The 15,588-nt window shown below is 37.9% G+C and overlaps 1 protein-coding gene and 1 long non-coding RNA gene across 2 annotated transcripts; one reads left to right on the top strand and one right to left on the bottom strand.

The window, feature by feature from the left end:
* Nucleotides 1-485: 485 nt before the first annotated feature.
* LOC145219265 (scavenger receptor cysteine-rich domain-containing protein DMBT1-like) lies at nt 486-6,631 on the bottom strand. Its single transcript, XM_080086650.1, has 13 exons — nt 6,535-6,631; nt 5,766-5,932; nt 5,048-5,198; nt 4,546-4,721; nt 4,127-4,280; nt 3,806-3,854; nt 3,359-3,524; nt 3,005-3,162; nt 2,481-2,652; nt 2,260-2,330; nt 1,956-2,145; nt 1,582-1,690; nt 486-884 (listed from the first exon to the last, which is right to left on the bottom strand). The coding sequence occupies exons 1-13, from the start codon at nt 6,629-6,631 to the stop codon at nt 739-741; spliced, it is 1,806 nt and encodes a 601-aa protein (XP_079942776.1). The 3' UTR covers nt 486-738.
* A 6,994-nt stretch (nt 6,632-13,625) lies between these two features.
* On the top strand, nt 13,626-14,666 carry LOC145217766 (uncharacterized). Its single transcript, XR_013857482.1, has 3 exons — nt 13,626-13,651; nt 14,380-14,463; nt 14,609-14,666. It is a non-coding gene; the product is annotated as an uncharacterized LOC145217766 (long non-coding RNA).
* Nucleotides 14,667-15,588: the final 922 nt, after the last annotated feature.

Raw genomic sequence — 15,588 nt, 5'->3', positions numbered from 1 at the left:
ATCGATACACTAGGTGGAAGCATTAAGTCGTACACAAAATCGTATTCAGTCATCAAAATAACAATCCCAAATGGAAACCAAATCCACCAGAAATAAGCTTGTTAAGATTATTTGATCTCGACATTCAAAATTTTTTTTAATACTTAATCAGTAGATATTAAGACTATATCACTTCATTCAGTCTGTGATTGTGTGATTGCCATTTTCTAAAAATTTCAGTTTTACTTAGTTGTTCTCGTGAATTGTGTCGATTTAGCAATTATTTGGAAAAAAACAGCTCGTTTTGACTTGCCAACTCAAACCTCTTAAGGAAGTCAAATTGTGAAACAAGAAAAGTGGCTAGCAAACTTTATAATATTTGCTCCTAAAATGGAATTAGGAGAGACATGCTACGCTAAATTGGTTAACTCAAACGTGGCAAGCACAAATGTTATTTTGGTGGTCATATAATCTACACACACACCGTTTTAACACTGCATCCGATTATATTATAGTACAGTCATATAAACACAGAATCGCTTTGACAAGTTATTTTTTAGACAAAAATAAACGTGAAATGTTGAATGCACTGCAGCTAATAATAGCTAGTTTTGATTGCTCTGAAAACTTTAACAAGCAACAAAGTTTAAAATAAAATGGTGCCGAAGTTGTTGTTTATGGAACAAATGCAAAATGTCTCGTATTTTCTAAGCGTCTTTATGTGGAAGGAACCATACAATCTTGAGTATTTGAGAAAATCTACAGACCAATTTGTTTGAACTTGAGATCTTGGGCAATTTTAGCCCATACAAGGTAGCCAGCACCTATAATTACAGCAGCCAGAAGAACAAACATAACAAGTGGAAGGATGTTGTCAGCTGCTTCACCTCTGTCTCCTGGAGTGTCTGCGAATAAAATATAGTTTAGCTTAGATAAACATATGTGTACGAGAGCATTTGCTACTAGAGCTAGAGCTTAACACTTCATACAGCCTAAAATCAAAACCACTCGCATATGCTTATCATTATTTAGTATTAGGTGTTTCGTTTTTAAACTAACATCAAATTAAGTTTTCTCGTTAAGACAATGTCGACTTTAGGGGTCAAGCAATGCATAAGTTTGCAAGATGACCGAGTGGTTAACTACAATTGACTGGTGTTCAATGGCTTGTGGGTTTTAATCCTGTCTTGGCAGCTTGCGTTTCCCTGGGCAAGAAACTTTTGACATTGCTCCAAACCAGTGAAACCCGACGGATTGTACTACATCGTTAACTACGCTATGAGTCTCAATAAATACAGATTCAACTGAGTTGCTTTTAATCAGGCAGCTCGACGGTGGACTCACAGTGAGTTAACGCATTCAGGCGTTGCTGGCCCATCGAGTATTAAAATAAAACAAACAAATCAATTGACATCAAGGCACAGTAATTTTAGTCACAGAAACGGGCAAAATGTTTGATGATTGAGGCTTAATATAGCTTAAGTAATATGTTTCAGTGTATAAAAACAATACTTTGAGTAGTTAAAACATAGGCAACTGCAGTATTTTGTTCTGAACTAAGTTATTACGCAGGAATAAAGAGTTTTTTTTCTGTGTTGGTACCTTGCATAAGCAAATACTTGGTAGTTTGTAAGATGTGAACTGGTCCTGCAGAAAGTCGTTGGCTGCGCCCATTGTTGTTAACAGATCGTCTTTTTTTCCCACCACACATCTGCAAATCAGTTTCATATTAATATTTTTTTCATGTATATATATATATATATATATATATATGTATATATTTATAAGGATAAACAAAGCAGCTAAATAGAATCAGAAAAACTTAGCCATGTAATGTTTTTTTCCTGTGTATTTCAACTAAAGCAAACTCATTGGAGAATAAATTAATCGAATATAATCCACTTTACTTGCAATGATGTAAGCAGCTCGACGGCGGACTTACTATTAGCCTTACACAACACACAAACTCAACTCACCTGTCCAGGGCATTGTCCAGTCGAGTTTTGACAGATGGTCACGTCGCAGTGGATATAGATAAATTGTTCTGCGTCGGTAAAGTTTGTCCACACAAAGCTCTTCAGCTTGAAAGTTGCAAAGTTGGATTTGTAATTTCGTATCAACATTTTTGCGCCGGCAACCTCACTTCCACTGGGTGGCGCAACACATCTAATAATATTCACAATAATTTACCCAAAGTCAAGTACAATGTGCCGTTCAATATATTATGAAAAGCAAGATCACACGCTGCAAATCAAATACAAGTAATGAAGTAAAGCTTACCCGCTTACTACAACAGGGTAGTTTGGCAAACCACTGGAGTTATCAACGCGTGTCGCCCAACATTCTTCAAGCTGTATACAAAATGGTAAATAAATCAAATGTAGAAACTCTATAGCACCTAAAAGATGCTTAGTGTAATGCAACAAGTGTAATGTGCATTTTTTTATGAAACACGAACTAACATTTAGCAACCTTTGTTACCTTAATGCTTTTGTTTTTACCTGGACAATGAAGTCATCGTTGCTTGCTGAAATTTCATCAAGTTTCACTTCAGCAAAAATGTAGTTAGGCACAGTGACTTCTCCGGGAAAGCTTTCGTTGAAGTATTGGTTGGAAAAGAGATTTAAAGCAACGTCAAAGTTTCCTGTATTCTCAGCAGAAGTTTCAATGGATCTGTAACAAACTTCTACGTTTGAGAAATAAATGGACACGTTCCTGAGGAATTAGTCACGTCAATAGACGTCATTTACTGTTTTTGACTTCACCGTTTATTTTCCGAGTTGTTTGACTAGCACTAATAATAGAATAAAAATTAATCAACAGACCGTTGGAGTCTCTGTGCCATGTTTGGCATGTGCTTACACATGCAATGACATGTGTCATGATTATAGTTTGCATTCTACGTGCTTTGCAGCATGTTACATCTGCTATTGCATTACATGACAAGTATTATGTATATGTTTTGTATATTGTGCGCTTTGTTGGCATGTGACATGTTTGGCATGTGCCGTAGATGTCTTCTTACCCGGCTTGTGATTGGACGTTGGATGACGAGAGAAGTAGTTCCGAGTCAAACAGACAAGTGACATTGAGCCTGTTTTGAACGTCGCGTTGGATCACTGCTGGGGACGGAGCTAGGAATCTCCAGATAAGGAAGGACACCGACACCTTTCCGTTCTCATTCTGTTAATAAATAAATAAAAAATATTTTTAGAAGGGTAGCAAGAAAGTTGACAGCAATAAAAAGCACCAAAACTTAATCGTAACTACTGTGGACGAAATGAATATGTGTCGATACATGGTGATGCCTGCCTGTATTTTTACTAAATGACATGTTGGGTGGAAGTGGCTCGATGAAGAAAACAGAAATGAGTTTTACCTGATAGAGGCCTTCGCATTGTCCAATGTCAAACACGAACACCGGGTCTGACCCCGTGACCTTGCAGTTGTCATTAAGTTGAGAAAGGGGAGTTTGCCTGTCCAGTGCGATGTAAAGTGTGTCACCGTGTTCGTAATCTAATGTGTTCTGTTCATCAGCTGTTACTCTGCGAATGATGGCTTTATTAGTTTACATGGACAACTATACAATACTGGAAACACGCCATCGCCAAATAAACTGACTATTTATCAGTATTTAGTCAGCTGCGCAACGTTAAAACGTTGTGGAGTGCAAGACAGTGAGGATTCCACTGCTGGACAATTACTGAGCGCGCAGTAGCTTGTAATAAATGTTTCCTGCTTAAGGGCGAGAGTTCTATTAAGTGACTTTATTGTTCAGGATTTCAAAAATAAACAAAAACATGCCTAAAAGCAAAGACAAACTTACGCGATGGTCAAGTCTTTGGTCCTGCACACACTCATTGATTGTTCCATTCCTACAAAGAACTATTAGTTTGCATGTAAGATGTGGTTCTTAACCAATTTATTTTCGTTACCCATTAGAAGAAACCGGGGAGTTTTAACAACGTAAAAAAATTACGGCTTGTCGAAAATTGTTAAATGACCACATACTGGTAAATCCATAAGTTTTAATTCCTGAAAAAGACTCGGAGTTTATTTTATGAACATATAAACTGTTAGAAACTGTCCCTCCTACAAATTACTGCTCAAACTAAGATTTTTCCTGTTGTTGAAATTTGAGTTCTACCTGATTCATTGTTGACTGTCGCATTAAATCCCTGTGCTTGACCGCTTGCGTCGCTGACAAAGATTAATGTAAGAATTGTTGCAGTAACTGTATGATTCAACCCCCCAGTATGATTTCCAGTCAATCTTTCCACATTACCTTCTTCATTCTGGAACTGAAAATAAAATCACCGACCAATGTATAAACCAGTGAACAAGTGTGATGTATGTTGTTGTTATAAAAGCTCAAATGTATTTTTTGGTTTGGGTTCAGTTTTTGTTTCGCATCTAAATTCATGCTCAGTCAAATTAATTTCATCGTTTTATATTGGCAGATCTAACTTCAAACAAAAATTCTGTCTTGTTTAAAAATCGGGTGATGCCTGGTTTTTTGGTTCTTTAGTGGGATTTAACGAAAATGACAAAACGACAATCACTTACGTAAAGAAAGTCGAATCCATCCTCGATGTTATAAGTGGAGAATTGAAACATCAAGGACGAGCTGCTTTGCAATTGAAATCTCCAAACACACCCAGCAAAAGCGGAGTAGTCACCCGGAAACATAGGAGATAACAAATTATACGGCAGGCTGTCAACATCTTCACCACACTCTTCAGCTGAATTGCACATAAAGCGTCAATGGTTGATAGTTACGCTGCGGACGGACAGTGCAGACGGTGCACAAAACTTTGGTTTCTAAACAATTGCCAAATTACTTATGCTTTAAGATCTACTCCGCGTTATGTAAGCTGGGTTGCCGTTTGGCCAATCTCTTGTCACCAGCTGCACTGAAGAGACGACAAAGGTTAAAACAGAATTAACAAGCTGGATCTAAATACACAAAATACATTTTGCAGACTCCCCAAATGGTGGGTGGTCAAGTTCATGATCTCATATTTTAGATTAACACATAGTTAAGCTTTTCCGTATACATCCGACTTACCGGGGCTTATAAACACTTCTATTTCGACTGTTGTCAGGTTGAGGACACATGATACATAGACAGACGAGCTTTCAACGATAACCGGAAAAGATAAGCCTCCACCTAACAACGTACCAGCCAATGTGCCCGAATTGTCGATTCCCTCGTATATCTAGATTAAACCTAGATTGTATCTTAGTCAAAAAACATTTACAATTTTAGCAAAAAACATTTGACGCTCTTTTGGTTTGATGTGCTACTTCAATGTAGGTTTTTTCTAGCCTTTTTTGTCCACTTAGATCTTACCTAATGGCACAATAGTAGGTCAGAGGCAATCACATACATACATTAGCAAACATAGGATATCACAAGTTACTTGTGTGGGTTCCAAAATCAACCAAATTAATGCCCATGCTCCAAGTTATCCAATGCAAAAGTGCGTAAATAAGCATAAAGTGAAGATGTTAAACATTTGAAAGATTAAAATCAGAAATTTAGTAATAGATCAAAACCATCAACAACATGGCTTAAACTGACGATCACTGTTTGCCTTTTTAACTAGAGTACAGTAAAACCAATGGACGATAAAATCCTTGGTTTAGCATTACACCAGTTGAACGACAAATTTGGTAAAATGCAACCTGGTGGACGAAACACTTGTTCGGTATTTTCTGAGGATCTTAATGCAACTTACAAACAAAACCATTACCGACCCAAGTCATAATATACGAAATTCTACCTGACAAAAGTTGTTTGTAGCAAGCTCTCCTGAAGGAAAATAAGCAACCAATCTAGGGAAGTCGTCTTTGGAAACAAAACTAATAGTCCACGTGTCACATATAGCTGGAATATATTCAGTCAGTCGTGAAGAGATTGCTAGCCCACCATCACACCGTGCATCTGAAACTTAACATTGCATTTGCCAATAAGACAAAATTGAACCAATCCAAAAAATATATATTAAGGTTAAACGAAATATGCCCTTTTCGTACTTTTATGGTTAAACGAATATGCCCCTTTTCGTACGTTTCGTATTTGTTTACAAATATTTCAACAGTTTTGATACAATTAAACATTTCTACGTTTAAGAACAGATATTGATTAGTTTTTCTTTTCAATTTTGTTTCCTGGTACCGCAGAGCACTAAAATTTCTAAGATTGAAACAGTATGGGTGCATTGTGCTGTTGTCAAACGAGGATTGTCTTCTCAATTTCGGGATTTTAGTTACGAAACGGATTAAATATAGGTAATATTTATTGGGAATGGAACGTTCAATACTAAAAAAAAGAAACAGTGATTGTTTGAGTATTTATCTGAAGTGAATCGAAACACGCCGCATAAGACGAGAGTGAAATAAAGAGAAAAGAACCGTTTGAGGGAGAAGGTTCGTGATGTTCTGGGCGAAAAAAATCACCAGGAACGGTGATGGCACAACCGTAAACAAGTTCGGCCGATGAAGCCAGCAGGTATTTTTTTGGAGCTGTGCGAATACCAAACTTAACTTAACCTATGGTGGTCCCCTTGCCGACACCAAATCTTCTATGGTTTCGTTTATGCCCATGAATCTGTCCCTCCGTGTCACTCTCAAGATTGTTGTGAGGCATTTCATTTTAAACTCCAGCAGAGCTGTTAACTCCTGTTCTCTGAGAGTTCAAGACTCAGAACCGTATATGGCTATACGGAGGATTAAAGCCTTATATAACCTAAGTTTTAGGGTTCTGGTCATGTCACTGGAGGTCCAGATAGTGCTCCTTAGACCACCACATGCCTGTGACGCCATGGATATTTTCTGGAGGACGTCAGAGGTACAGTTCGGGATCAAACTTCCGAGGAACTTGAACAATTTAACTTTTGCAAACTTGACGTTGTACTTGCAAGTCGTGCCAAACAAAATTTGAAGCGACAAGTTTGCGTGTTCACCGTATAGATGGGTGTAATGAAACGTGTATGAGATCAAAAACTTTAAGTTGCCATGATGTTGGGACAATTGGACGAGGCGACTCAAAAGGAAACGTCCCAAATGATTGTAGCTCTAGATCAGGGGTTCTTAACCAGGGGAGCACGCACCCCAAGGGGTGCAAGAACTGTTCCTAGGGGGTGGCGGGAATGCTGAATCATTAAGGTTGGTTAGGTCTTTTTTATATAAACACAAAACCCAGGTGGGTGCTAAAATTGGTTGGTGATTTGAAAGGGGTGCAGTAAGGAAAAAAGGTTTAAGAACCACTGCTCTAGATTGATCGATCTACATGTCATTTAGTTGAGGGTTAGTGACTGAAGTACGGTGTGCTTGAACCTCTGAGGCGACCTGAGCAGCTGCCAGTGACAAATAATCAAAATGGGAAAGGAATCAAACTGCATCGATGAAAACGCGGGAGAGGGCGTCGGCCACGTGTTTTTGTTTGCCTTCGACGTGTCGCACATCTGTGGTAAATTTAGAAATGGCGGTTAAATGACGTTGTTGGTGTGCTGACCACGGAGCCCACACTTCGGTTAAAGCAAAGGTCAAAGGCTTGTGATGTGTGAAAAGTCATCCAAAGAACCAACTCTAACTGGTCATCGAAAGAACGTTGTAGGATTAACCATAGGTGACGGATAAATATGACCTGATGCGTGCAGCGCCAGAAATGAAACGGTGCAAGTTTGCGATGCCTGCAAATTACTGAAGCCCGTTAGCAGTAGTGGGGTGCGGAAAAGTTTGAAAGCTGCGACTTTGTTGGGAAGGGGTCGGACACGGGTACTGTCAACTCGATGTCCCGGCAAATACTTTAATGGTCGTAGTACTCGGAAAGTGACTTGCTCGCGACGAGCTCCCACGATTGACTTAAGCCGAATGACATGCTAAGGAATCCAAAAAGGCCGAAAGGAGTAATGACCGCGGTTTTCGCAATATCACCTGGGCCACAGGTACCTGGTGGTAACCGCGAAAAGTCTTGAATGTGAGGAATTGGCAGAACGATCAGGCCGGGTAGCTGCGTTAAGACCGGGTAGCTGCGTAAATCACTGCGGTGACAAAGCCCATGGACTGGAAGAACGTCTGATAATACGCAGTTGCAGCACGATTTGAAATTCCGTTTTAGCGAAGCCGAGTGTTTTGGGAGGACGAATTCGAGCGCGAAAGTGCACGAGTGGGCCATTAGCTGGGAAAAATGCTGAAGTCCATGCTTGGTTTACGACTATGAAAAAATCGGAGAAAGTAATTCCTTGCAATTTGGCCGACAACCGAGCAGGAGACGAAGTGCGCGCGGAAACTCCGTTAAGGTTTGGTGCGATGCTTTGTCCAGTGGAACGCTGGAGAAGATGTCGGCATTGATAAGGCGTCAATGCTTGAGGTCCATGCAAAGAAAATGAGCCTCTGGGCAAGCATAAACTGTCATTGAAATTTGCCGGAAGGTAAATGCATAGTTAACAGACGTGACCCGTATGTCCGGATATGGGTGCCATTCGCAGCAATGAAGTTATTTTTAGGAGAATTGTTGCGGCGCTTCAATCCTATGGCTGTATTGATGCTTATCTCGGAGTAGCGAGATGTTTAATCGAGGTACACGAAAATAGAATAACACAATGTACTAATACGTCGCATAGGGCGAGAGAAAAACAAAGAAGGCATTCTGTCCGGTTCGCTGTAGGTATACAAGAACACGACAATCAGATTGAGAGAAGCCGCCACATGTGTAGACTTTTTCAGCTCACTAAAACGAGTCCAAAACGTATTTCTATTTGCTTTTTGTATGCGATAAGTGAAACATGATCAAATAGGGAATTCTCTGCATGAATATAATGCAAGCTGTTAGGGTGCGTAAAATAAAATTATACCACACAGACAAAGTAACCATTTAAATCCATTTAATGAAATGCAATCAACTGTAGTTTCCACTGTATGTTGTCATACTGTTTATTTGTTCGCAACTATATTGCTTCATTGCTCTATGTATACCCGTGTGCAGAAAAACGGAAAAACGTTTGAAAATGACTTGTTCTCAAACTAAAAACAAGTATTTTGTAAAACTTTATGCCAGTTAAAGGAGAAACGTTACTAAATTAAAAAAAAACTATAACAAAAAGACAGCATTTTGCCTAAATAGTACAAGAAGAAATTGCATATGAACTCGCAAATAGTTTGGCGCGCAAATTCAAATTGAAATTGGACAATTACACATAATTTTTTGTTGTTGTTTAGTATTTGAAAAATACTGCTGTTAATCGTTAAGTAAAGCATATTTTGAAGCAAATCAGGAATGTGGCTGTAAGACCTGAATTTAGTAAGACACTGTAGTGATAGATTTTCAGTTAATGGTGGCTGATGAGTCTCAAGGTTATAATCGCGTCACGACAAATTAAAGAAGTATACCACCGTCCTTAACCTCCCAAGCTCCCGGGCTTGTCAGGACAGAGTCCTGGAAACTCCACACACGTGTCTTGCACTTCGGTTCGTTTGTTTATTACTCATTCAAATAGAATGCTTACTCAAATACATAGAATGCTTGTTTACAAAAACAAGTCGTTAGAAATGAATAGTGATAACGTTTACATAAAAATTCCAGTTTAACTAGCAACCAACACATTGCTTCAAAATGTAATTGAACAGTAAGCCAAAGAGTTAACTGCGGTAGGACTAAAACTGTTATGAGCCATTACATCAGCGGTACGTTTTATAAATTCATAACACGTGACATTAAACTGTACAACTATGCTCTTGCCGTTGGCTCTTGCACATTTTCTCACACACAAAACAGCGACTAATTCACCGCATGAGACAAAACATACGATTAAAGCGAGTAAACACCAGATAGCAAAGTCAATCAACCGCCTAATTTAACTGTAACAGGGAATATTATCAACTCGAGCATTTTAGCAAGTAAAACGAGCTAATTTGGTAAACAACTATTGCAAAGTTTGTACAAATTATGACGTAATCGCTACACAGACTTTGTGCTTATGTTCGAGAGCACGGCCGTAAATGCGATAAAAGCAGCCGACTGTGAATATGCCTTATTGAATCCAAAACATGAGCAACTGAGATGAAATTGAACGCATCCACGTCCCAATTTGAGAAGAGTTAAAGTCAAAATTAAAGCGACTGCAAAGCAAGAGTGCAAAGGAGTAGCTTGATACACAACTATTATTATTTGCTGTCGATTTATGTTGTCAGTGCAATCTTTTTAACACTCTGATTTCGCAAAGCTAAATTTTAGATCCTCAAATAGGTTTCAGGAAAGTAATGTACATTACTATTACTGGCAGTTACTCGTAAATCTGTCGTAAAAGTTGACACATAAAATTCGCAAAAGTAACTAACTCGAAAAACTTGTTAACAAATCGTAAAAGTGGCAGTCACTCATACATTTGTTGAAATAGTCGCTGTTTGCATGCGTCGTAAAAAAGTCAAGCAAACTCGATCAATAAATAATATCTTTACCGATGCAACGACAGGAAACGATTTTTTGAAGTGGTAACGAATTTTCCTAACGGTGAAAAACGAACTTTGCGGGACATACAAATGTGTTTCGAAAACGAAATTTTTTATTGGTTATCGTCCACGCGGATGTAAAACTTTGTTTCTAAAAACTAAACGTTAAGTGTAAAAGTAAAGCTTGATAGCGATTTTTTGGATTTAAGGATTCTCCGTAATTTAAGTGGGAAGCTGCTGCCGTATAATCAAAAACATTGAAAAAATATTTTGCCTTCGAACGGACAACCACAACGACAGATCGAAAACATAAACAAACTCAGATAAAATTGAACGATTTTCATTAACCAACTTGGAATTCCATTAGGAACAACTTGTAAAGTTTCATTTGTTCAGGTTAGCGAAACGGAAATGATAAGCGAACATCACTTAATTCCGTGGGCCCGCCCGTTAACGCGATACACTAGGTCGCTTCAACCCGAAGCAATGTGAGACAACCGTTAGATTGACTGGCACGTCATTCTTGTGGGAACAAACGGTTAGTGAACTCGAAAATGTTGTAGACAGTTAAACACAAAAAAACCCTGCCATTAGCACGTTTAGGATTAAACACTCTATAAATTTTCGTAAAGTTTCACAAATAATATGCATTATTTTACAAAACTTTAGTGTTTTTACAATCTATACATTAAAAAGATTGGAAACTCCTTGGCTTTAACAAATGTTGGTTTTAACTATACATACATTAGTATTTTTAGTCGAATTAAGCAAGCGATTTACATGTTGATTGCTAATGATCAATTGTGTTTTCATTGATAATAATCGTTATCTTCGAAGGGCGAATCAAAACGTAGCCTCTGAAACATTAACAAACTTAAATCAAATTAAACGTTCGCATCCCCGTCTCCATTTTAGGAAAAGTTGAAGTCAAAGGCGACAAATCCGACTGCAAAGCAAGAGTACAAACGAGAAAAAGTCTTGTTGTCGAAGTCATTGCAACTTGGTACACAACGGTTATTATTTCCTGTAAATAGCTGTTATCAGTGCTAACTTATCAACAAGCTGATTTCATACTTTGCTATTACTGGTAATCACTCGTAAATCTGTCGTAGAAGTGGACCGAGGTAAATAGTCGTTGCTTGCATGGGTCGTAAAACCGTCACGCATTCATAAATATTTCCTTTATCGAAGCACTCCACCTATTCTTTGTAACTCAGTTGCTTAGGCGCTTTGGTCAATGAAAGTGCTTTAGGTAATTATTTTAAATATGTGTCTAATCAGTTCTTGTGGCATTAACCTAACAACATACTTGATTCACATTGACAACAAATGGTTTAGCTAGATGATCTGGGCAGTACAAAAAAGGCCCGCTCAATTGTTACGAAAATAGACATTCCTTTAACCCAGGCATGAGAGGCCAGAATGCTTCACGAGGCGCTGGGGTGTAACATGTCATTGTCCGGGTGTCTTTCTGCGTTGTAGTGCGAACATTTTCTGTCTTTTTGTGCAGTGCGTCAATTCAGTTCTTGTGCTTACAATGTATAAAGCGTTTTGTGTGGGATGACATTGGCTACTTAAAGTAAGACAGTTTGCAGGGTCTTACAGTCTGCAGCCAACTTTATATGGTAGTAACGCATTGCTGTTAAGTTTAAGATCTAGTTTGATAGTTTTTGCTCCGAAATACTATTAGAATAAGTGTCTGTTTTTACCGACGACTATATAACCGACAACTATATAAAGATGTGTATAAAAACTATATAACATGCAGTGTTATAAGAAAAGTGTACTAACTGCAGTATTTTTCAGGTATCACAGCAACGATGCTACTAATATTTCTTGTAATGCTGTCTGGTATAATCGAATGCTTGGAGTGTAAATGTCCGGGAGAGGATTTAAGCATCGCTCCACGTCCCTATAAAAGTAATATGACTTGATTGACTTGTGAGTACAAAATGATTTGTTTTAAATGGCCCAATCTCCAATCTCCAATCTCCTAGCATCCACAAATGGTCGCGGCCTACAGTGACATTGGCGGCATTAAATTACTGTCAAATAGCGAGATAATGTTACAATTGTAGATTTAGGTTCTGTGCGATGAAGGCTGCAGTTTCTGCTTTCTCATACATTGTCAAACAATCTTTTTGACCAGGGCTTCTCAAACTGTGGGTCGCGACCCAAATTGGGGTCGTGAAATATAATTTTGGGGTCGCGAAACATCATGCGTTGTTATGACGTTGTCACAATAAATGGTATACGTGCGAAAAACATCATTCACGTGTATAGGCTATCCTATCAAGGGGTCGCGTGGAAATTTCTTTTCTGAAATGGGGTCGCAGAGCAAGAAAGCTTCCCTGCTTTAGGCCAGTGATTCTTAACCGTTTTCGTGGTTTTACTTCTTTTAATGACTTACTTCCAGTGGTAGGATTCGGCCGGTTCGCACCGGTTCAATAGAACCGTCTCACGAAATTTGGTGAGATCAGCGAACCGGTAGCATTACTGGTTACTGTCATTGAATTTTTTGAAACAGAACCTGCTGAAAATATGACATTTGTGATAGAACCGGCTGACAAAAATTTAAATTCCACCACTGCTTACTTCCTACATTTAATTGAAACCTTTCCTTTGCAGAACCTGAAAATCTTCCGGTGTGCGAGAAACCATACCGCGGTCCCAACTGCACCTGCCCTAACACCGTGTTTTGCTTCTTTCAGAGGATTGAGTTGGAACGTAAACGGGTGGTAAGTAAAACACTTACGTTATGGAAGATCAATTCACTTCGAAACAGGAATTTGCTTTCCACTAATCCGCATGTCCTGCAGCACTCCCAACCATTAACCATGTTTAACATTTGTTGACAGCCAGTTTGTCAGTATAAAATTGTATTTCTTCACAGCATAGCGGGAATCGGTGATAAATGCATGAAAGGCAATGTGATTGTGATACTATTCGTTTTGACGCAACGCTTCCTTTCCAGAAATTTTTGAAAGGGCACTGGAAGTGAGAAAATTAGTAATCAAACATTTTAGGGCAAAAGAATCAAACAATTTGGCATTATAGAAATCATGCAACAAAAAACATGAATTTTAAACATTCACTTCATGTGAAAGAACATCTGACAGTTTGACATTCCATAACAAACACAAAAATAAAAAGACATAACGTGTAATAAACATTGTTTTCTTCCTTTCAGGCGGAGGAGTTCGAACGTGAAATGGAGGTAAGTAAAAATTTCACATTCTGTGGTAAAAAATGCAAAACAGTTGAGAAATAAATTTAAGTCCAAAGAAGATTGTGCTTCCGAGTAATCCGCATTTCATGCAGCATATGGAACTATTAACTGTGTTTAATAATTGTTGACAATCGTAAGTTTGTCAGTATGAATGTGTAACGCTTTATTAGCATTAACTGTCGTTAAAGCATTGTGGGAACATTTGTAATGTCGAAATGGTGATCGATTTTATGTCACAGTGTGACAACCCAACGTGGGGGATTTATATCCGTCATTTATATTCACATGCATTCGAATACGGGTTTTGCCCGCCGTTGGTTTAGAGTGATTTTTGCTTTTAATATAGTTGAAGCCAAAAAGCGTTGCGAGCTCTGAAGCAAAAAAACAAACAAACATGAACCAGTATGAATCATTTTTTTATTCGAACGCAAGTCATATATTGATAATACCTCTTTGTATCAAAAATCAAAATCCACATTTTATGCACAATAGCTCGTTTCAATTTGAAACAACTATAATCATAAATAACCAAACTATAACATTGGCAACAAATTATATATATTATAACACTTTTGTATAACATCAGGTTTCATAAAAATAAAAATTCTTTGTTAAAACAGTAAATCTATGCTGATCACTTCAATCATCGGTATTTCAATAGAAAAATCAAGTCAAAAAAACAAACATACGAAATAAGTTGGTTCTACTCTTATTAGGATTATCTCCTACAACACGATACGTACTATTTGATTTTCCAGCATTACGGGATTGTAGATCACACACCAATATCATTCTATAAGGTAACAACTTATATATGCATTTTTTGTGCTTAAATTTTTACTCTTATGTGAAGTGTTTAAATTTGTTGGAGATCTTTTTTGTTGGAGATCTCTAACCTTAATCTACTTATTATTTTAACTTTCTCCATTTAACTTGTTCGTTTAGATTTCAAGAAAGGTTGAATACGAAGAAGAAAATTTAAATCGAGCACCTCTCAACTTAGGCAAGAGTGTTTAAGATTTAATTTTCTGTAAATTGAAGCATGATACTGGTTTGCGATTTCAAGTATTTGTTTATGTGTTAGACCGAATTGCATTCGACCATTTCGACCCAGCAGAAGAACCAGCGCCAATGGATGGAGATGAGGTTGAAAACCCGGAAAACCAGTTGCAACCGGAACGAAACCAGCCTCATAACAACTAATGTTGCTGTAGATAACCTGCTACAGATGCTTATAATGTAAATATATTCGCTGAATTTTGTTGTATTGTCTAATGCACAGATTCTTATACTGGCATCTTCGATTCTTAAGCAGCCCGTAAAGCAATTCGCGAGAATTTCGCTGTTTTTATATCTTCTAGAACTGTTTATATGAAGATGTATGTATATCAAGGTACAATTTGAGGATCGTCTTCATTAGCAGAAAAATCAACCATTGCTGAAAATTTTAAAAATGCAATTGTTCGCGCACACTCTTGGTGGTATTTTTTGTAAACTTTAGCTGCCTTCGGATGAATAATATGCGTAATTTCTTGAATTTGTATGTTACTTAAATTCTGTATGTTACTTAAAAAATTATGGGCTATTGTTTATTAACTCAAGCTTTTCGATTATAATGATGTTGTAAGAATAGAATTTTAATGCAGCTTATAATCCAGAAGTTTTTGAACCACCGGTCGAAAGCAGTGGTTCTTAACCGGCGGAAAGTTATGTACTGACTGTACTGCTCAATGGTACCTAAACTGTTGTTTTAGGGTTTCCCTCGATAATTTAACGGTCACAAATCTGCTCATTAGTCATTAAAGTTAAGTATTTGTATTCAACTAAAGAACATTGTTGGTAATGTACGGCACAAAACATCATCATAAAACCTGCAGAGGGAAACAGCAAAATTGTTGATGGACTTGAGGGTGAAAACAGACACT

Source organism: Phallusia mammillata, chromosome 3 (genome assembly GCF_965637545.1).
Source record: "Phallusia mammillata chromosome 3, kaPhaMamm4.hap1.1, whole genome shotgun sequence".
Taxonomy (NCBI): domain Eukaryota; kingdom Metazoa; phylum Chordata; class Ascidiacea; order Phlebobranchia; family Ascidiidae; genus Phallusia; species Phallusia mammillata.
This window is presented reverse-complemented; position numbering and strand designations above follow the sequence as displayed.

What these genes read in the sequence shown, in the direction of transcription:
- LOC145219265 (XM_080086650.1), bottom strand. Translation starts at nt 6,631, where the DNA reads ATGCCTCACAACAATCTTGAGAGTGACACGGAGGGACAGATTCATGGG. An exon ending in ACCAAAGACTTGACCATCGC is followed by an intron (nt 3,525 to 3,805) that starts GTAAGTTTGTCT and finishes CATCATTCGCAG; the next exon opens with AGTAACAGCTGATGAACAGA. An exon ending in TACCCTGTTGTAGTAAGCGG is followed by an intron (nt 2,146 to 2,259) that starts GTAAGCTTTACT and finishes GAATATTATTAG; the next exon opens with ATGTGTTGCGCCACCCAGTG.